This window comes from Cynocephalus volans, chromosome 2 (genome assembly GCF_027409185.1).
Source record: "Cynocephalus volans isolate mCynVol1 chromosome 2, mCynVol1.pri, whole genome shotgun sequence".
In the NCBI taxonomy this organism is placed as follows: Eukaryota; Metazoa; Chordata; class Mammalia; order Dermoptera; family Cynocephalidae; genus Cynocephalus; species Cynocephalus volans.
Window position 1 is genome coordinate 115,960,004 of NC_084461.1, and position 22,020 is coordinate 115,982,023.

The 22,020-nt window shown below is 35.1% G+C and overlaps 1 protein-coding gene across 1 annotated transcript in view; it reads right to left on the reverse strand.

Moving 5' to 3' along the window:
• FNIP1 (folliculin interacting protein 1) overlaps positions 1-22,020 on the reverse strand; it is a 133,308-nt gene that overhangs the window by 25,357 nt on the left and 85,931 nt on the right. The window contains exons 7-11 of the mRNA XM_063087302.1: positions 20,516-20,599; positions 19,125-19,196; positions 16,235-16,370; positions 14,289-14,490; positions 10,875-10,960 (exon numbers count right to left, since the gene is read on the reverse strand). Of these exons, the coding sequence (XP_062943372.1) occupies positions 10,875-10,960; positions 14,289-14,490; positions 16,235-16,370; positions 19,125-19,196; positions 20,516-20,599 (580 nt within the window). The remainder of the gene's footprint in view (positions 1-10,874; positions 10,961-14,288; positions 14,491-16,234; positions 16,371-19,124; positions 19,197-20,515; positions 20,600-22,020) is intronic.

A 22,020-nucleotide genomic window follows, 5' to 3' on the forward strand; every position in this document is an offset into this window, starting at 1 on the left:
GGCTAAGGAATGGACAGCAACTGTACAAGACAAAGCTTATGGGCATATCATACATTATAGTACCACAGAGTTTTCTAATTTTTCTCCTTGAAAAAAGTTTAAGCCAGTTATTCCCAAAAGAGTTTGTGAAATACAGATGCTAAGTTCCAAACCTACTGATTCAGTCTCTAGGAGTTTGGGAACCAATTTGGTTCTCTAGTGATTAGCTCAATATCTGAACGACTTTTTCCTTTTTTTGAAAATACAGATTTATGACATAATTTAAGTTCCAAACAAAAGACTAAATAAATTCAGTTTTTAACTAAAGTTTTCAAGTCTACTCCAGTTCAATGTCTTCGTACATAAAAATATTGATTAAAAAATATTTGGACTTCCAGTTATAACACCAAGGTCAAGGTTCAGATTCCCATATAGGCCGGATGCTGAAAAAACAAAAAAAAACTGGACTTCCAATTTCAACTCTGACATGTAAAGAGCTTAAAATTCATCTACTTGTCCTCGCAACAAGAAAAAAGCTGAAGAAAAAAAATCAATGACTTTTCTTAGTCACATCATAGAATTGAGGTCAGAGGGCAAACCATCACCTTGAAAACTAGACAAATAGGTAAATACTGAAAATCACACTTGAGATCAGCTTATCTGAAGCAGAAGTCTCTAAAGCCAACAACTGGTAGGAACACAAAGAGTAATTGACCAATTGCTGGAGGTTGAATGTGATTTAGTTTTCAATGACAAAAACTCCTGTGGACCCAATCTTAGGGACGCCCTTATACTTTTGTGGGGTAACACCAGATTTTCATAAATCCAGGAAGCTCATGGTGAAAATCAGAGAAATATCCCATTGTATTTCAGACAAAGAGAGTGAAAAAGTAATAATTTGGAAACAGACTCAGAGCATTCTCCAAAACAAAGGTCTGCCCTCCAAGGAAAACTATTTTACCAGAGCTTTATCTGACCTGAAGGAAGAGCAATTAGACAACTCCAATTGCCACCAGCCTTCCTGACTCATCTATAGGGAGTAAAAGAAGGCAAAGAAATGCTTTTGAAGGTCACATCCCAGGGACTTAGGCTCAAAAATAATAGATTTAGTCAGAAGATTAGAAAACACTTCCCCTTCCTCTCCCCAACACCTTATTACCACCATATTGACATGGCTCCAGTATAATAACAGTAGATTACGACTGAAAGAGCTGTAGGATACAGAATCTATTTAAGTAGAGAGAAAGAACAAAAACAAAAACAAGGAAATTATGGAAAAGTGAAGTTTCTGGCAGCTGCAGCTATAGCAAACATTAAACAAAGCCAAGCTCCTAGCCAGATTAATATAAAGCCTCATACTAAAATGTTATTAAACTCAGTTCTTATATCCTAATATATCACAACCAGCTTTCAACAAAAAATGACAAGGCAACTAAAAGGCAACAAAAACCAGTCTGAAGAGACAAAGCATCAGAATTAAGCTCAGACATAACACAAATTTTAGAATTATCAGATTGGGAATTGAAAATAACTATGATTATTATGTTTATGGCCCTAATGTCTAAAACAAACAACATGTAAGATGACATGAGCAATGTAGCACATAGATGGAAACTCTCAGGAAGAATCAAAAGAAAATACTAGAAATCAAAAATAAAGTAACAAGAATGAAGAATGTTTTTGATGGGCCCATCAGTAGACTGGATTTGGCTAAGAAAAGAATCAGTGAGCTTAAAGGTATATGTCAATAAAAACTTCCCAAATTGAAAAGCCAATAGAACAAAGGATGGAACAGAATGTCCAGGAATAGTGCAACAATTACAAAAGGCATAACATACATGTAATGGAAATACCAAATGAAGAAGAAAGAAACAGAAAAAAATATATGAACAGTAGCTGAGAATTTTGAAAAATTACTGACAACAAACCATAAATCCAGGAAGCTCATGGAATACCAAGCAGGATAAACACCAAAAATATCTACACCTACAAATATCATATTCAAGCTGCAGAAAACCAAGACAAAATCTTGATAGAAACTAGAGAGGAAAAAAACCTTACCTGTAGAATAAGAATTCATACTCATCAGACTTCTTGTCAGAAAGCATACAAGCAAGAGAGTGAAGGAAAATATTTAAAGTGTTAAAAGAAATACACCAACACAGAATTCTGTATTCAGCAAAATTATCATTCATAAGGGAAAAAGAAAGACTTTCTCAGGCAAACAAAAACTGAGGGAATTTGTTGCCAGAAGAATTGCCATTTTAAAAATGTTATAAGGGCCGAGCCTGTGGCGCACTCGGGAGAGTGCAGCGCTGGGAGCGCTGGGAGCGCGGTAGTGACGCTCCCGCCGCGGGTTCGGATCCTATATAGGAATGGTCGGTACACTCACTGGCTGAGTGCCGGTCACGAAAAAGACAAAAAAAAAAAAAAAAAAATGTTATAAGAAATGTGAGAAAGAAATTAGAAATTCTGGTATAGGGAGAGGTAATTGTATTACCTTACAGTATGGGGTTATTTGACAGTAGACTTAGATTAGCTGTAAATTTATACTGCAAATTCTAGGGAAAACAATAGCAAACAAAGGTTTAAAGTAGTAGAATAGATATGATAAAAGAGAAGAGAAAAATGGAAGCATATAAAATGCTCAAGAACACAGAAGGCAGAAAAAAGAAAGGAAGATAAAAACACAAAGAATGAGTAAAACAAAAGACAGTAGACATTAGTCCAACTATATCAATAATCACTTTAAATGTGAGTGGTCTAAATACACCAATTAAAAGGTAGAGACCCAACTTTATGCTGTCTATGAGGAACCAACTTTAAATATAAAGACAGGATAGGTTCAAAAAGATATACCATGGTAACACTAATCACAAGAATGATAAAGTAGCTATATTAATTCAATTTCAGACAAAGCAAAGATCAGAACAAGGAAAATTATCACAGAGAAAGGGTGGTAATATGTGTAATAAGGGGCCAATTTTTCAAGAAGATATAAAAATCCTTAACAAAAGAGCATCAAAATATGTGAGACAATTTTGGTGATGGGGAGCAATAATCAGCTACAATGTATATCGACAAAATAAAATTTAAAAAAATAAAAAAATAAAAAATAAAAATAAAAAGAAGAAAAAATGCAAAAAATAAAAAATATGTGAGACAAAAAACTGGTAGAGCAGCAAGAAGAAATAAAGAAATCCATTATTATAGTTAGAAACTTCAATACCCCTCTATCAGTAAATGACATCCCAGTAGGCATTAAATCAGTAAGGGTATAGTTGAGCTGAACAGTACCATCAATCAACTGGATCTACCTGACATTCATATAATACTTTATTCAACAATAGCAGAATACACACTCTTCTCATACTAACATGGAACATACACCAAAATAAACCACATTCTGGGCCATAAAACACACCTTAGCAAATATAAAATAACAGAAATCATACAATATATGTTCTCATACCACAATGGAATTAAAACAGAAATCAATAAGAAAAAGATAGCTGGAAAATCCCCAAATACTTGGAGATTAAACAACACACTTGTAAATAACACATGGGTCAAAGAAAATATCTCAAGAGAAACTAAAAAATATTCTGAACTAAATGTAAAGTCAATTTATAAATACTTGTAGATGCAGCAAAAATAACTTTTTAAGGGAAAAAACTCCCTTTTAAGGGAATTTAGAACTTACAGCATTAAATGAATATATCAGAAAAGAAGAAAGATCTAAAATCAATAATCTAAATAAACTTCAATCTCAGGGAACTACAGACAGAACAATATAAAACTAAAATAAGCAAGAGGTAAGAAATAATAAAAACTAATCACTGAAATTAAAAACAGAAAATCAGTAGAGAAAACCAATAAAACCAAAAGCTGGTTCTTTGAAAAGATCAGCAAAATTGATAAACCTCTATCTAGGAAATCAAGAAAAAAATAAAAAGACACAAAGGATCTATACCAGAAACAAAAGAGGGATCATCATTAGTGATACTATGAAGATTAAAAGGATAATTAAGGAATAACATGAACAACTCTATTCCCACAAATTTGATAACTTAAATGAAATGAATCAATTCCTTGAAAGACACAAACTACCAAAAATCACGTAAGGAGAAATAGATAAGCTAAAGAGCCTGTATATAATTTTAAAAATTGAATCAATAATTAAAAACTCATAACAAACAAGGAGTAAAGGAGAACTTTCTCAACATCACAGAAATTATCTGCAAGAAACCTACAGCTAACATCATACTTAATGGTAAGAAACTGGATGATTTTCCCCTAAGATTGGGAGCAAGGTCAAGATGTCCTTTCAGCAATATCATTCAATATCATACTAGAAGTTCTAGCTAGGGCAACAGACAGAAAGTAAAAAAGAGGTAAAGAAGGAAGGAGAAAAGGAAGACAGAAAAAGAACACATGTGGAAAGGGAGAAATAGAACTATCTTTATTTGCAGAAGATGTGATTGTCTATATAGAAAATCCCAAAGAATTGACCAAAAAAGTGCTAGAACTAATAAGCGATTACAGCAAAGTTGCAGGATACAATATAAATGTACAAAGTCAATTGCTTTACCTTATACTGGCAATGAACAATTGGAATTTGAAATTAAAAACACTATGCCATTTATATTGGCACTCCCCTTCCCCCCCCAAAAAAACTGCACTATAAATCTAACAAAATATGCACAGGATCTATATGGGGAAAACTACAAAATTCTATTGAAAAAAATCAATGAAGATCTAAATAAATGGGGAGATTTTCCATCTTAATGATAGGAAGACTCAATACTGTTCAGATGTCAATTCTTCTCAACTTGATCTGCAGGTTCAACACAATCCCAATCAAACTCCCAGTAAGCTATTTGGTGGGCATCTACAAACTGATACTAAAGTTTATATGTAGAGAGAAAAGACCCCAAATGCCCAATACAATACTGAACAAGTAAAACAATGTTGGACTGAGATTACCCAACTTCAAGATTTAGTATAACGCTGTAGTAATTAAGACAATATGGGGTTTGGAAGGGATCAGGAAGATGTTGGTCAAAGGACACAAAATGTCAGTTAGGAAAAATAAATTCAAGAAATCTACTGTGCATCATGTTGACTACAGTTAATAATAATATACTGTATACTTGAAAATTGCTGAGAAAATAGATTTTAAGTGTTTTCACCACATACACAAAAAAATATGTGAGGTAATAATCACATATTAAATAGCTTGATTTAGCCATTCCACAATGTACACATATATCAAAACATTATGTTGTATACCATAAATATACAAGGGTACTTGAAAACATTTGTGGAAAAACAGAATTAAAATTTAATATGAATCTTTCTATAAACTTTTTAAGTACCCTCATATACAATTTTGACTTGTCAATAAGAAAAAAACCCAAAAAACATGGTAATGGTAAAAGAATAGTCAAAGAGATCAAAAGAACAGAACAGGGAGCCCCCCAAAACAGCTCACACAAATATAGTCAACTAATTGTTGACAAAGGTGCAAAGGCTGAGTGGAGAAAAGATAGACTTTTCAGCAAATGGTGCTGCAACCACTGGACATCCACATGCAAAAATATGAATCTAGACTAAGACCTTATAGCTTTCACAAAAATTAATTCAAATTGGATCACAGATAGAAATGTAAAATGCAAACCTGTAAAACATCTAGAAGATTACACAGGAGAAAATTTAATTGACTTTGGGTTTGTTGATGAGTTTTTAAGGTACAAGACTAAAAGCACTATACAGGAAAAAAATTAAGTTGGACATTATTAAAATTAAAAACTCTGATCTGTGAAAGACACTGTTAAGAGAATTAAAAGAAACCACAGACTGACAGAAAATGTTTGCAAAAGTATAAAGAACTGGTATCAAGGTCTGAAGGAGGAGGAGTTCAAGATGCCTGACTGGATGCCCAGATCTCCCTTCTGACACAAAGAAAGTCCAAAACAACACAAAGATAATCACACGTTGAATACACTATCTAGGAGAAAATACCAGAATTCAGCAAAATCGTGAAGAAAACCCCCAGAGGCTCAGAAACTCGGGATCGCAGTGTAGAAAGACAACTGAAGTACCCAATCAGGAACAGCTCAGAACCAGGAGAGACTCCTTACGGTAGAAAAAAAGTAAGCAAAAAAATCCCCAACTGTCTACACTCCTACCACAGACACCTGCAATCCTAGCTACAAGACAGCCACATAGCCTTTGCAGGCTGTCAGCCCAGTATAGGGAGCTGCTTGGAGTCCATGTGACTGCAATGTTCCAGAGAGGAAAATTTACACTGAGGTCCCTCTCTGCCCCCCCATCCCCAGGAACCCAGGTTGCAGCAAGTCACCATTTTTGAATCAGAGCAACACTAGAGTACATTCCTCCCACGGGCTCAAAAGCCCCAGCATCTCGACATCCCTAAGGCCTCATCGACATCTCACCACACCATGACTCAAGCAGTCAAATCCACACAGCACCCTGCTCCCCTGGGAACAGGCAATCCAGCACAGTGGGGAGGCTACTCCCAAGACAAAGAGAGCCAATACTCATCTTCCTCACAGCCTGAGAGCAGACTGATCAGGCCCTTCTGTCACTGCCGGCTGCACTGCTCTCTTCAGCGTAGCTCTTGCATGCCTCTCCCGGAGGTACAGAGTGCCCTGGCTCCAGGAAACCTGCCTAGACCCACCCGCTCCACCTGAGGAGTTGCAGAGAGCCCCCACATCACTCTTGAGGAGGCAGGGTCCTGCTCAAGGCTCTAGCAACCACACCCAGAGTCGCACAATGAGGTATCATCTCACTCCAGTTAGAATGGCTAATATCAAAAAGACAAAAAATAAAAAATAAAATAAATAAATAACAAATGCTGGTGAGGGTGGGGAGAAAAGGGAACTCATACACCATTGGTGGGAATGTAACTTAGTACAGCCATTATGAAAAACAGTATGGAGGTTCTGCAAGTAACTAAAAATAGAACTACCATATCATCCCACAATCCCACTGCTGGGTATTTATCCAAAGGAAAGGAAATTAGCACACGAAAAGAGATATCTGCATCCTCATGTTTATTGGAGCACTACTCACAATAGCCAAGATATGGAATCAACCAAAAATGTGGTATATATACACACAATAGTATACTACTCAGCCATAAAATAAAATGAAACCCTACCATTTGTGGCAACATGGATGACCCTAAGTGAAATAAGTCAGGCACAGAAAGTTAAATACCACATGTTCTCACTTGTATGTGGGAACTTAAAAGTTGACCTTATAGATGGAGAGAGGAGAAATGTGGTTACTAGAGGCTGGAAATGGGAAGTGGGAAGATAAGGAGATGTAACAAATACAAAATCAAAGCTAGATAGGACAAATAAGTCTATAGTAGTGCTAGGCATCTATAATTAACAATAATTTACTGTATGTTCTCAAATGGATAGAAGAGAGCACACCTTCAAGATGTCTGACTAAAGGGCCCAGTTCTCACCTCTGACACAAAGTAAGTCCAAAACAAGTGGATATTCACACATTGAATAGAGTTTCTGAGAGAAAACACTAATTCAGCAAAAGGGTGAGGAAAATCCCTTGAGGTTCAGAAACTCACAATGGCAGCATCGGAAAACCAGGTAAGCCTCCTGACCATGATCACCACTTCTCCTGGTGGCACAGAAAGTCTCTCTTGGAGCCAGCCAGCTTCCTTGCTGTGGGGAAAAATAGGCAAGGGGAATCCCTGACAACCCATGCTTGCCACAGATGCCAGCAACCCAAGCTACAAGGGAGCCATGGAGCCTTTGCAGGCCTTGAGCTGAAGGGTGAAGAGCTGCTTGGAGCCCATACAACTGCATTAATTCAGATAGCAAGATCACATTGAAGACCCCCCCGCCCCTTCCTCTGGGTCTCAGGCTGCCTCAGGACATCATCATTTTGGGATGGAAGCCAACATCAGAGTGCACTTTGCCCTGGGGCCCAATAGCCCAGGCATCTCCACAGCCTTAAGGTCCCCTTATCACACTGTGAATTTGGCACCCCAGCCCATGCGGCTCCCTGCACCCCTGGGAACAGGCACTCCATCACAGTGCAGAGGACATCCCCAGGACAGAGAAAGCCAGTGGTTGCACTTTTTGGAGCCTGACTGGGGCCTCCTGCCACCACCAGTGGCCCTGCTCTCTCCAGTGGAACGCCCATGCACATAAGTCAGTATATAAAAATTGCTCTAAATTCCCCTCTGAAAATGCATTTACTTCCCCTGTACTTCATCTATTAAAAAAAAAAAATTATATAATGCCTTGATTTAATCATGGAAGGCACCTGCAGTGTAAGAATCTGAACTCTTGAGGTTTAAGTATGAACAAATAAAATCATGCATAACTTTGCATATAATTCATATATAGTGAAGATGACAGTGAACTAAAGAAACTCGTCAATTAAAAATACTGTATTATTGAATTAGTGTTTAATGGTATAGAGTTTCAGTGTTTGTAAGATAAAAAAGAGTTCTAGAGATATATCTTACAACACTGTGAATATGCTTAACACTACTGAACTGTATACTTTAAAATGGTTAGGATGCTAAATTTAATGTTATATGTTTTTTACCACAATAAAAAATAAAATTAAAATACTACATTATTTGTTAGCATCCTTCATGAGAAATTAAGAAAAACCTAAAATTAATGTTAAAATAAAACTAATATATATGGCAGAAATATCATCTCTAATAGTTTTTGCCTGTGCAATTTCCTACCAATACCAAAAAAGAAATAATATAGGTTGAAATTAAATTCTATAATTTGTTTTTATCTATATCTTCCCTAATCACTGAATATACCATACAGAAAAGCAAGATTTACTAAACTTATTTTAAATGTCTTTTACTCTAAAGATTATGGTGAATAAGACAAATGAATAATTATACATTCTTCGCCTTCTCAATAACTGAGTCCAGTAAATGATTATTACGAAACAAACATAAGTTAATCTTTTTCAATTTAAATACAGCACTCCTTAGTCACCTCCATTTTTAAAAAGTTATATACAGCATACCCTTGGAAAACGTGGTGCAGTTGAAAATTGCATATAATTTTCCCTATGTTACTCAAATAGTTAAGAACCTTAAGCTGTTAAGTACTTAAGGAGCTGGCCCTGGGAACCCACGCAAATGAAAAGGAGGCACTCCATTTACACGGATTTCTCGTACATGTGGACCCATGCAGTTCAAAACCGTGTTGTTCAAGGGTCAACTGGATATGACATGCCTACTGTTTCATCATAGCAATCCTGTAGTATCATAAACTAAAATAGCCACTCAAAATGTGATGGTTAAGTTAAACAAACAATCCAAAAGATCCCTACCCCAATAAGGGACCACATAGTTTTCAAAGAAAAAATATAAAGTTTCTTTAAAAGTGAGGTATATGAACTACTGGTGATAATAAACCTTGGGTGATACACAGATACACATTTTTAATTTTAGTCATTATAAATTCATTTTTATAGCTAGCTTGTTATGGCAAAGAATATTGATTCCCCCTAGCCAGATTAATAAAGTTTCACATTGAAATAAACTTATTTAGGTATAAAAAGACAATTTAAATAATTACATTAAAGTGACAGAGAAATCTTGATTTTGCAAAACTGTGAAGGTATGATGTGAATGACTAAAGTTGGAGACGTGCTGCTGTAATTTATATATGCTATAGAAAATAGTGGTGCCACTAATGTCAGGCATTCTGCTAAGTACTTTACATACACTATCTCATTTGATCCTTAAAACAATTTATTATATTATTACTATATTGATTTTATATATTTTAGACTAGAAAACGAGGAGTCAAAAATGCTAATGGGGGCCGAGCCCGTGGCGCACTTGGTAGAGTGCTGCGCTGGGAGCGCGGCAACGCTCCCGCCGCGGGTTCGGATCCTATATAGGACTGACCGGTGCACTCACTGGCTGAGTGCCGGTCACGAAAAAACGACAAAAAAAAAAAAAAAAAAAAAAAAAAAAAAAATGCTAATGGACTTGTCCAATGTCACCAGAGGAAGTAAAATCGCAGAGCCAAGATTAGGAGACAAGTCTGTCTGTTGGATTCTAAAGTATGAGTTCTCACCCTCTGTGCTATGCTCTCTCTAGTCTGTACAAGGAAAGACTGAGAGGATGAAGTAGACCTGAAATGAATTTGTTCAAGGAAGACACACATTAATCACTTACTGTGATTCCCGATATAAGTTCATTTGCAGTATGTTTGCCTGCCATATAGTTAGAGAGTAGTTATAGTAGTTGTTGGGGCTTCAGGCACAAGCTTTGTTGAGCCAGAAAACATTGGCAGAAGAAATACTATTCATTGTGCCATATCTAAGGAAAGGATCAAGCTACAAAGCTCTCTGGAACATCAAGTTCATGTTCCTTATATCCATATTTCCTTGTACAAGGGATCTTCAAAAAGTTCATAGAAAGATTCATATTATTTTTTAATTATATTTTTCCATGAACTTTTTGAAGTACCCTCCTATTCCATGTACCCAAGAACATCTGATTACAATTACTGGTTAAATAAAACTTAACTATTACCTACGCCTAGGAGCCCAAGAGAAGACAAAGCACACTTCTGCTTGAATGAGGATCTCTTCTGGTCATATCTGCTTGTCATATAGTCCAATATGAAAACCATACCAGTGATGGCTCCCAAATGTGTGTAAATCCCAAGCACAAGAGATTTAATAACATAGGAACCATTGGCCTACTGAATTACACCCTCATTTGACTATGGGACAAAGAATTTTAAAGAATTAGATTTTATTAGAACAAGTTAAAGAAAAGATATAAATCCTCCCGTGCACACCACAAAACAACTCTGTATTATGGAAAACTGGAGAATATATACCTGAATTCATTTAGAGCATCAACTATTCGATTATATGCCAAACTCCTCTGGCTGGCATCAGCTGATCGCCGGCTCATTTTCATAGCCTTGGAAACAATCATTAAATAGTTAATTTTTATACGAATCATGGGCAAAACATGAAGAAAAAAAGACAAAGTCACATATTTACACAACACTCTATCGACATTTATCTAAAAATAACGAAGGTACACATATTTATAGTAGTTTTCTCTTCTGCATATTGGGTCATTAATAACTGTAACAAAATTTAAATTTTTCAACAGTAAAATATCTTATTATAACTGTTAAACCACAGAATATCAACACACAAAGAAACCTGATGTTCACAGTTTCTCGATTACAAAAAACTACTTTCTTTCCCAAACAGAACAAGACATAATGATAATTCAATAACAATAGCTCCTGGTTTTACTCTTATATTTCAGGTAATGCTTCTGTTAACTTTTTTAAAAATGTGGAATATAAAGATTGTACTGAAAGATATCAAGGTATTAGTAATATTTGCTTTGTTAAAAACATATTTAGCCTAGACTGAAAAGCCTTGATCTAGGTAGGAAAAAAGAAGATCAGGATTAGAATATGGAGGTCAAAAAGAACTTCATCTGTAATTTTTTTAGACTTTCCTGAAGAGAAGTTAATTCTTTATATAATTTCAAATTGATTTAAAATTTTTAAGAAAACATAATTTAAGAGAAGGTCAGACTATTTCAGGCCATAAATCATGTTCCTGTACATCCAAAAGTTTCATAGGGTAAAAGTGAAACTTACCTGTTAAGAGACTAGCAATTTAAAAAGAAGTGAATATTGTTTTGCTAGAATTGAGTGGTGTTCTTCCTCAATTTTATCAGCAATAATATTTTTTAATTACAGTATAGATTTCAAAAGGTAGCACAGATTTCAAATTAATTGCTAAGGTACTCAGAAACGAAATCCACAGCTTTTATTTATGTTTTAAAGTGAATAGTTTAAAACCTGGCCCTAGAAGATAATTTCTGTGGACAGTCCAGTGTTTACTATATTCTATAATTAACTAACTACCACGGAACTTTTAAAATTAAGTCTCACTCAATTTATGTAAAAGCATTCATTCAGTTTTATCTTTCAGCTTTAATAAAAAATGGGATATGAAACTTGAGCAAATATTCAGACAAATATAACTATTAACAATGTACACTTTAGGTTACAGAATGGTCAAAGCATTAAAAACATGAAAACATTTAAAAAGTAATCTTTAATGAGTTCTATAGTGCCTCTCTATTTCAAATGTTATACACAGCTTGAAATTCTTCTCCAAGTAACTCAAAATATCAATTCAGCCACAACTATGTATTGTGTGTGATGACTCTGGCAACAACAGACCACGAAATTGGGACAGCAGCCAACTGAAGAAAATGCAATCAATGTCTAACTTAAGAAAAGGTAAATGAAAATGGCCTTGATTCATTTATTCAGTAAAAAAGTATAGCTAATAATCAGTTTTTTGACAAATTCAATGTGAATAACTAACATCTGTGTCTTTACTACTGAGTTACTGAGATGCATGCTGTGCTTTCTAAACCATTCTAATTGGTCTACCCACCTCTAGCCTCTTATACTAATCTCTTTTGAACACACTGCCAAATTAATCTTCCTAAAGCACAACTTGTAGATAGCCTTACAAACAAAATCAAGGCTCCCTGACAAGCATTCTAGATTCTTCACGATCATGATTAACTGTGCCAGTCATACCACTCCAGTACTCCCTTTCATATCCTTTCCCTTCCACATAGTGTAACAGAGATTAAAAACTCTGATTATAGCCATGATTCATTAATTCAACTTCTGGGAATCTCTTCCAGAAAATAATCAGGAAATTTACCAAGATTTTAACTACAGGGTAGCAACAACTGTGAAATAAGTAGAAATGACCTAATAGGAAAATTTTTACTTAGATTGAGGAAGCACACTAATATATATTTAAGAACCATTTATAATCATGATAAATGTGTATGTTATAACGATTTTTTTAAATGGGCATGTAATTTAAAAAATATGAACAAAGTATAATCCCTACCAATTAAAAGTACAATATGCGTAGAAAAGTAGCATCTGACACAAGCAATCACTCCCTCCTCCTTGAAACACTTTCTTCACTTGGCTCCCCCAATAAAGTACTCTCTCTTGTTTTTCCTCCTATTGAATGTCCAATCCTTTTCCATCTCCTTTGCTGGTTCCTTCTCATTGAAAATGGTGAAATGCTCCACAACACAGGTTTTGGTTCTCCTTTCCTCTATTCCCTATCTCAATCAGTTTCATGGCTTTAAATACCATCTATACACTGATGACCTCTTCCTTAATCTCCAGACTCATAAAAACATGTGGATGTCCAGGAGGCACCACAAAAAAACACCTGATCGTCCTCCATCAAACCTATTCCACCTGTGGTCTTTCCTTCTTCAATACTGGCAATTCCATCCTTCTAATTACTTGATAAAAATCTTAGAGTCAACCTCAGTTCTTTTTCTCTCATACCTTAGTACCTCAGCTAATCTCATTAGCTCTACTTTCAAAATGTATCCAAAATCCAACCACTTCTCACCAATTCCATCAATACACTGGTTTGAGTATTCACTGTCCCTCACCTGGATTATTGCAACAACCTCCTGAGTGGTTCCAAAACATCCATTGTTGCTCCTAGAAATCTATTCTCCACCAGCAGTAAGAGTGATCCTCATAAATAATGTCATTCCTCCACTCAAAACCCTCCAATGGTTTTCCATCTTTCTTAAGAGTAAATGTCAATGCTCTTACAATGATATCCTAAGGCCCTACATGATCTGGTCTCACTTCAGTCTTGCCACTTGGACCTCCTTGCTGTTGCTGAAGCATCAGGCTTACTCCTGACATAGCACCTTTGCCCTTGCCTGGAACATCTTCTCCCAGATAGTTCTAGCTCACTTCTTCCATATCTCTGGACCATACATCATTTTATAAGGGGCCTTCCTGACTGGCCTATAAAAATTAGTAAACCTTCCTTCCAGCATTCCTTAGATAACTTTCTCTGTTTTTCTTTTTTCGACCGCACTTATTACCATCTAAATTAAAACACATTCACTTGTTTATTTGCTGTCTCATGAGGTCAGGAGTATTGCTTTTTCCACAACTTCTGTTCAGTTGCTAGAATAAGTGCCCTCAAATATTTATTTACACAATGAATGAATGAATGATCTTAGATCTTTTATTAGACAGTGAGCTCCTTAAAAAGGGTTGAATCTATCTGAGCACTTTGTAGGGCACCTGCACAGCGCCTGTTAATTTTTCTGCCAAATGAATAAACATAATGCTTAATAAGAATAAGATTCAAAGGAAAAGATATAAATATTTTATAAGATACAAATAAATAACTATACTTACCTGTTCTATTGCACTCTTTAATTTGTTCATGTGGCTTTCAAAGAGAGGAAAATGTGAAAAAAAGAATTCATTAAATTTGTTATTTTCATCTTCATCTTTGGATAATGAAAAGATTACCCCAATTGCAATCTTCTTTTTCCTCACAATTCCTGGGTTAGAGCCACAGCCTTCATCTGACAGATTAAAGCTTTCTTCTATAGACCTTGAAAATAAATGTTTTTTTTTTTAATTTAAAGAAATAAAAATAATGAAAATCGCAATTCAATCTTCTTGCTTATTAAATGTAGGCAAGCTGAAAAGGTCTTCTGTTGTTTTACCAAATAAGTCTAAAATTTCTAGCAATTGTATACCTTTTTTGAAAAATCTACTGGCTATTCTTTCACACTCATGTACTTATAATAAATCGTAAAAGACACTTAGATTGGGAGCCTTTTTGTCCAATTTAGAAGTTACTGAAAAAGTAGATAATTCCAATTCATAATTAACCTTAAAAATTAACCTGAATTTTAAGGCTAATAGATGAATGTGGTACAATCTCTTCACTGTTCTAGGATCAACTTGTCTGTCCTTTGACTCCAGAAATAACATCAAAGATGAAGGAATAAAGAGAACAAGTAAAGGAGAAAATAAGAAGTTTTATTATCTACAATAGTACTTAACAAAGACTAAAAAAAAAAAAAAAATCTTTCAAGAATTAACTAACTTGCCAAAATAGAAACAGAAAAAACTGAAATACAAAAACACGTAGTACATGGATCAAAGACCTAAACATAAAACTCTTAGAAGAAAACACAAGATAAAAGCTTCATGACATTGGATTTAGCAATGGTTTCTTGGATATAACATAAAAAGCACAAGCAACAAAAGAAAATGAGTAAATTGTACATAAAAATTAAAAATTGCTGTGCATCAAAGGACACTATCAACAGAGTGAAAAGGCAACCCATGGAATGGGAGAAAATATTTGCAAATCATTTATCTGGTGAGGAATTAATATCATTAATTAGATGGCTATTACCAAAAAAGCAGAAAACAGTAAATATTGGTGAGGATGTGGGGAAATCAAAACCTTTGTACACTGCTGTTGGGAATGTAAAATAGTGTGGTCACTGTGTAAAACAGTGTGGTGGTTTCTCAAAAAATTAAAAATAAAATTACCATATGATCCAGCAATACTCCTGAAAGCAGGGACTTCTTGAACAGTTGTTTGTACACCCATGATCATAGCACCAATATATACAATAGCCAAAAGGTGGAAGCAATCTAAATGTCCATCAACAGGTGAATGGATAAACAAAATGTGGTATGTACATATAATGGAATGTTATTCAGCCATAATAGGGAATGAATTTCTGACACATGCCATGACATGGACAAACCCTGAAGACATTATGCTATGTGAAATAAGCCAGACACAAAAGAACAAGTAATGTATGATTCCACATATGAGGTACCTAGAGTAGTCAATTCACAGAGACAGAAAATAGGATGGTGGTTAAGAGGGGCAGGAGAGGGAGAAATGGGGAGTTATTACTTAATGAGTACAGAATTTCAGTTTAGGAAGATGAAAGAGTTCTGGAGTTAGATGGCGGTGATGGTTGCACAACAATGTAAAGGTACTTAATGCCACTGAAGTGTACACCTAAAAATGGTTAAAATGATAAATTGTATCTTTTGATTGGGGAATTTAAGCCTTTTACATTAAGAGTTGTTATTGAAAGGTGTTGATTTATTCCTAGCATTTTATTGGTTGTTTGGTTGTCTTAGTAAAATGATAAATTGTAATGTGTAACTTACCACAATAAAAAAAAAGTGCAACACAACTTAAAAGATTTTAGTTCCACACTTAAAAAACAAAAAATACAAGTCCAAGCTCTAAAAAACCTATATAAAATTGTGTTTAAGGAACTATTCAATCTTGTTCTAAGTTTAAGTTTCCAACTTACCATCTAGGAAATACCCCATTTTCCAAACTTGTTGTTTGGCTGCGTCGCCAACGTCGTTGGTAGCTGCTGGCACAACTTCGGGTAAGTGAGGAGTTTGGGGAGGGAAACGGAGTGATAAGCAAGCTACTGAGAGATGCTGTTAAGTCAGAAGAAGAAGTGTAATGTATAAGTCAGCAATGAGTAAGAATAATGACAAATTTCTTTTTAACAAATTTAAGAGGAGGGTGACTCAAATTTTTCATTTTTCTACATGAGCCTCTAAAATTTCCTTTTGAAGAAAATACATCATTCTTGGAGTAACATCTCAGATGAGAAAAATCATATATTAATAGTGTGTTGGCAAGAGACTCTGAGACAATCCCCTTTTGGCACTCCCCCCACCCATCCCAGGAGAAAATGTTACTTTGCAACAAGGCATTATCCCTGTGGCCACCAGACTGTCCCCTAACTTAGCTAAACCTTTTAGTCCTTAAAATAAAGGAAATCTGATGCTTTTCAAATTTAATGCAGTAGGTTTTCAGAACAAAAGCTATATTTAAAAATAAGTGTTTGAATGGCATTTAAAGATGTCATGTACAAGTACTCATTACTCATAGAACACTTGTAAATAGGTAGTCAGGCCTACCACTTTTGGGGGCGGGAGAGTGGGTTACTGGCTGGTATCTGTCAAGGGGATCCAAACCCTTGACATTGGTGTTAGGAGCACCACACTGTCCCAAGAGACCTAACTGGCCAGCCCAAGCCTACCACTTTTAATAAGAGGCATGACTATATCTACTAAGCTCCAAAAAAAGAGTAGACACTATAGATTGCTCTTTCAAACATTCTAACGTGACAGACACATTCCAGTAGACACTAATTATAACTGCTGCAACTCCCTGACTGTGGGGACTATTCCCTTTCCAAAACCCTTCTCTGAAATCCACAAGAGGTTTCTTTCCTGGGGTGTTTAGAGATACAATCCTTTATCTTTCCTTGGGTTAGGGATCCTCCCGCCCTTCTCCCTTCTTTATCTAGAGAGGATAAGATGTGCCATTAAGGGCTTGCTTTTGTTTGCAATATTTTAGATTTCCATCTTTATAATTATAACCACATACTGAAAATCTGTAATCAAAACAGGGAAGTATTATCATCATCTATAAAACAGTACATGCCAGATGATAAATTATTTTGGACACCAGACACCAGAACTAAAAACTGAGACACTGTCATTATGAAGATCTATTCATTAGAATTCTGACAAATTCAGTGATAAAGGGTAAAGCTTTACGTGCTATGCAAACATGTGGCCAATGAATTCATTCTAAAAGTTTCTTAAAAAGACTGCATTTTATCAATTAGTACTGTAAAACTTTATAGTCTAAGATTGGGTATATACAACTAATTTGGGTATGGCCTCAGTGAAAAATCAAATGGCACCCTAAATTTAGAAAAAATACATTTTACTATATTCTAGTATTAAAAAATAACACTATTAGAAAAAGAAGAAAACACACAATTAACTTAAATGGCATATGTGAATTTAATGACTTCAAGCAGCCTTACAGACCAATCTATAGCCACGGCCTTACGGGTGAAGAAAATGAAGTAAAGAGAAATTAATTTATCATCTCCCAAATCTTGAATAAAATGAGAAATAAATTCCTGCCACAGAAGAGAAAACTAAGTCTCTAGATTACATAGAAGCAAAAAGTATTAAGAGAAGTATACTCTAGATTCTTAAAAACAAAAATACCAAACTCTATTAGGAAAGAAGGGTGAGATTATTTGAAAGATGCAGACTCTTCCTATTAGAGCAGTGGTTCTCAACCCTATCTGTCCATCAGAATCAGGCGATGCCTACACTCTTCTCCAGGCAAAATCAGAGTCTTTGGGAGTAGAGTTCAGGCAAATTAAAAAAATTTTTTGAAATTTCTCATCATTCAAATGCACACCTAGGGATTACAATATATGGTAAGGTTAAACTTTCTATTTATACTCTAAACTGAGTCATAATTTAGATAGAAAGTTACATAATGTGAAAACATATGTGGCTAACCACAGTGAATTAAGTTTCTCATATCTAACAGTAATTCAAGGCTAAGATTACTTCTCTTTTCACTTAATGCTAATCTCTAGGCCCCAACAAACACTTTTCCTTTTAGCTAAAACACTTTTTTCTATGTCTTTACCTGTATAACTCCTATTTATTTCTCAAGACTCAACTCAAGCATCATTCCTTTGTAAATATTGCTGGCACCCTGCCCCTAGCCCAGGCTAAGTTAAGTGCCCTTTCTCGGAACCTCTCCATACAGGTCTATGACTGAACACATCACAAAATGAACTACAACAGATGATTTTCCTAACTATACCCCTAGTAGCCTCTGTTCTTCTGTGCTCCTTAAGGGCAGAATGTGGGCTTTACTTTTTTTTTTTTTTAAATCCCCAGAATGTTTCAATAAATGTTTGTTAGACATACAAATTTTGGAAGAGCCCAATTTGAAAGAAATATGTACAGCATTGGTATGAAATGCCTAAGCTTTACTGGACAAGTGATAATCTGACAATTTAAACTCTAGTTAGCAGCAAGCAGATGTAAGCAAATGTGTTTTTTCTACTATGGTTTCTAAGCGGTCTCCTGAGCAATACTTTTTTTCTTGTACTGACTAAGCCTAAACCAGCATGAACTCCTCCAGGCCATACTCCACCAGATAACACTTAACAGTAAACATGAAAAATAATAAATTTAAGAGATTTCTCTCTGTTTTTTCCACAATTCTCTCGTAAGGCTAATATAAATATGAACAAATTGTGAACACAGAATTAGATGATAAAGGCAGGGAAAAAAAATCAATTGTCAAATAACAGCAATCTTACAAAAAATCGGATTAATACATGAACCTGACATTACCAGAGCGTGCTATGCCACTGTCTCTGTCCTCATTCAGCTCTCTTCCTGGCATGTCCATTGGGTTGCTGTGAACTGTAATCAAAACAAAACTGTCAGTTATAAAACACATTACTATTCAGATGGACGTTGTTTCTTCTAAACAGCAAACTAAATCATGCTCATCTTATTGCATTCCTTTTTTTCAATGCCATGGCACCAACCCAACACCAAGAGCTATTACTCAGTTGAACAAGCTTTGAGATCTACCTGAAGATTTGACATATAGTATGAAAATAATCTATGACGTAATATCTAAAGAAACAAGGGGTGAGTAAAAATTCATATTTTAGAAGCATATTCAATGACTAAATATTCACAATATAATATTAAATGAAAAAGCAAGCTACTTAAACAGTATAAATGATAGTTGCTGGGGCTAAGTGATGGGTATATCATGGTTCACTCTACTAATTCTGCCTATATCAATGTATATTTCAAAATCTCCATAATAAAAAGTTTAAGAAATTTGAGTAGTATAATCCCAATTTTGTTTTTTAAAAAACCCCAAACATCAGGTATTTCTGATCAACAAGATGGCTAATATATATATATTTTTTTGCCTATTTTTCATATTTTCCAAATTTTCTGTAATATGTACACATTGTTCATATCTAATATTTACAGGAAGAATAAATACTAATTAAAACAAGAAGTGATAAATTGATACCAATCTGAGAACAATGATGAGTAAATTTGTTCACATTCTGATAATTTCTACCAGAAGGTTGCAATGCTAGGTAACCTACTGAAATGTGTAAAAATACTGAATATGATTAGAGTCCTGGATACACAAGCACGACACACACTCTACAACCATCAATTTAATGATATAAACAAATATACTCATATATGCCTTTTATAGAGCATTATAATGGTGCTTGTTCATCTAAATCTTAGCTCTGAGAAAAATTTTTCTTATGGAATAGTGTAGATCAGAAATTTTACAATAATAATAAGATAGGATATTTTCTGCAATTGGTGAATTATGGTACAAAAGCTACTCAGCCATGGAAACAAGACAGTGTCACACTAAAAATTCCAAGTGGTATTATAAGAAATAGTGTTCATACTAAATTTTGGTCTCAGAATCTAAAGTTAAAATCATTATGACATGAAATCAGAAATGACAAACAAATTTAATGAAAATGTCAATTCTAGTGATAATTCAATTTATAGAAACTTTCAGAACATATTCAGTAGAAAGGAATTAAGTTCTTATACTTCCTAAGCAATGTTTTCTTAACCACAACCTCCTCAATTGCATTCATTTACTCTCTTGTTTCCACAGCTTAACTATAGGTTCTGGCTGCTAGGGCACACCAACTAGTCTACCCACATAGCACATCGCAAACCTGCAAAGAAAGAGGCGCTCCTGATCAGGCGGAGCGGACCCTGCTCAGAGAATGCCCGCCTGGGGCTGCAGAACTGTGAAAGACCTACATGGCAAAAATGTAAAATACACATGAAAGAGGGCTGTTAGAGAAGCTACAAAGCGTCAGGAAAAAAAAGGTAAGCTAAGGCAGCACAAGAGCAGACCAACAGATATAGATAGAAACCTTTAAACTAAATAAGAATAATTCAAGCTGGCTTCCCTTTTTAAAAACAGGATGGTACCCCTTTGGTTATGGTTTATGTCAAACAACAATTTCATGCCTACTTATTAATAACTCTATATATAATAATAAAAATAAACTTCTGCTATACAAAGTAACAATTATTTTAAATTTTCAATCCTTTCTAACCTAAAACAATGTTTTCAAAGATTCAATAAAGCACAGTAATGTTATAATTTGGCATTTGCCAAATAAATTTTTCTTTTAAAAGGCCAGTTTTAAGATTACCATATTCTACTGCAATTGCAGTAAGTAGAAAACCACATAAGCACTTGGAATACGGCATACAAGGAGCAAATACAAAAAAGGGATCGTATTGACAAATAAGTGAAAAAATTGGTTTTTTTAATCTAGTGATAAGCTACAAAGTAACAAAAGAACACAAGGTGTCTAGACCAGGAGTTAGCTACGGTGGAAACAGGAATGCCAGTGCAGCCTGTCAGGAAAAAAAAAAAAAAAAAAGCCAGTGCAACTCATGAGCCAGACTCCTAACTGTCCAAGAGAAGTGGCTGCCACACACTTGACCAAGAGAAGATAACAGCAGTCTGAAAATCCCAAAAGGGCACCACTGCAGCCTGAAAGGAAGCAGCTGGGTTACCTGTTAGTTTATGCTTAATCAAGAGAGTCTAAATAGCCACGTAGGAGGTTTACCTAGGATACCATAGAGGGCTTTATGTTTTAAAAAGTGACAATTGTATTTTTCAAATTGCTAATAATAATTATTTTTCTGGGAATTTCTGTAATTATAGTGCATATGCAGCAATCCTTCCATGTCTCAATGGTCAGCTCTTTCTTCAATTCTCCCTAGCTTATTATCCTAATTATTTCAAAACTTAACCCACTTCTTTAAACTTCTTCCCTACGCACCTCTTCCTTACTCTCAACATATGACTCTGTTTCCTGTAGTATGTACATGCAAATATGTACACACACACACACACACACACACACACACACACACACATACACACACACACACAAGGGGTTACCAGATTGAAACCCTCCTTTTCCTACCACCCTACCCTCCAAATTCAAATTTTCACCCATCCCTGCCTCCCTCCTGCCTAAGCAGTAATAACAGGTAACATTACTCAAGGCTTACAATGTGCTAGAGACTTGTTCAGTAAAAAATCCTGAGGAGTCTCTTCCTCCCTTCCAGAGCTATTCTAAAGTCAGCTAGGACCCCAACCCCTCACTCTCCTTTAAAAACCTCCCTCTACCATTTATCACATCAATATTTAAAC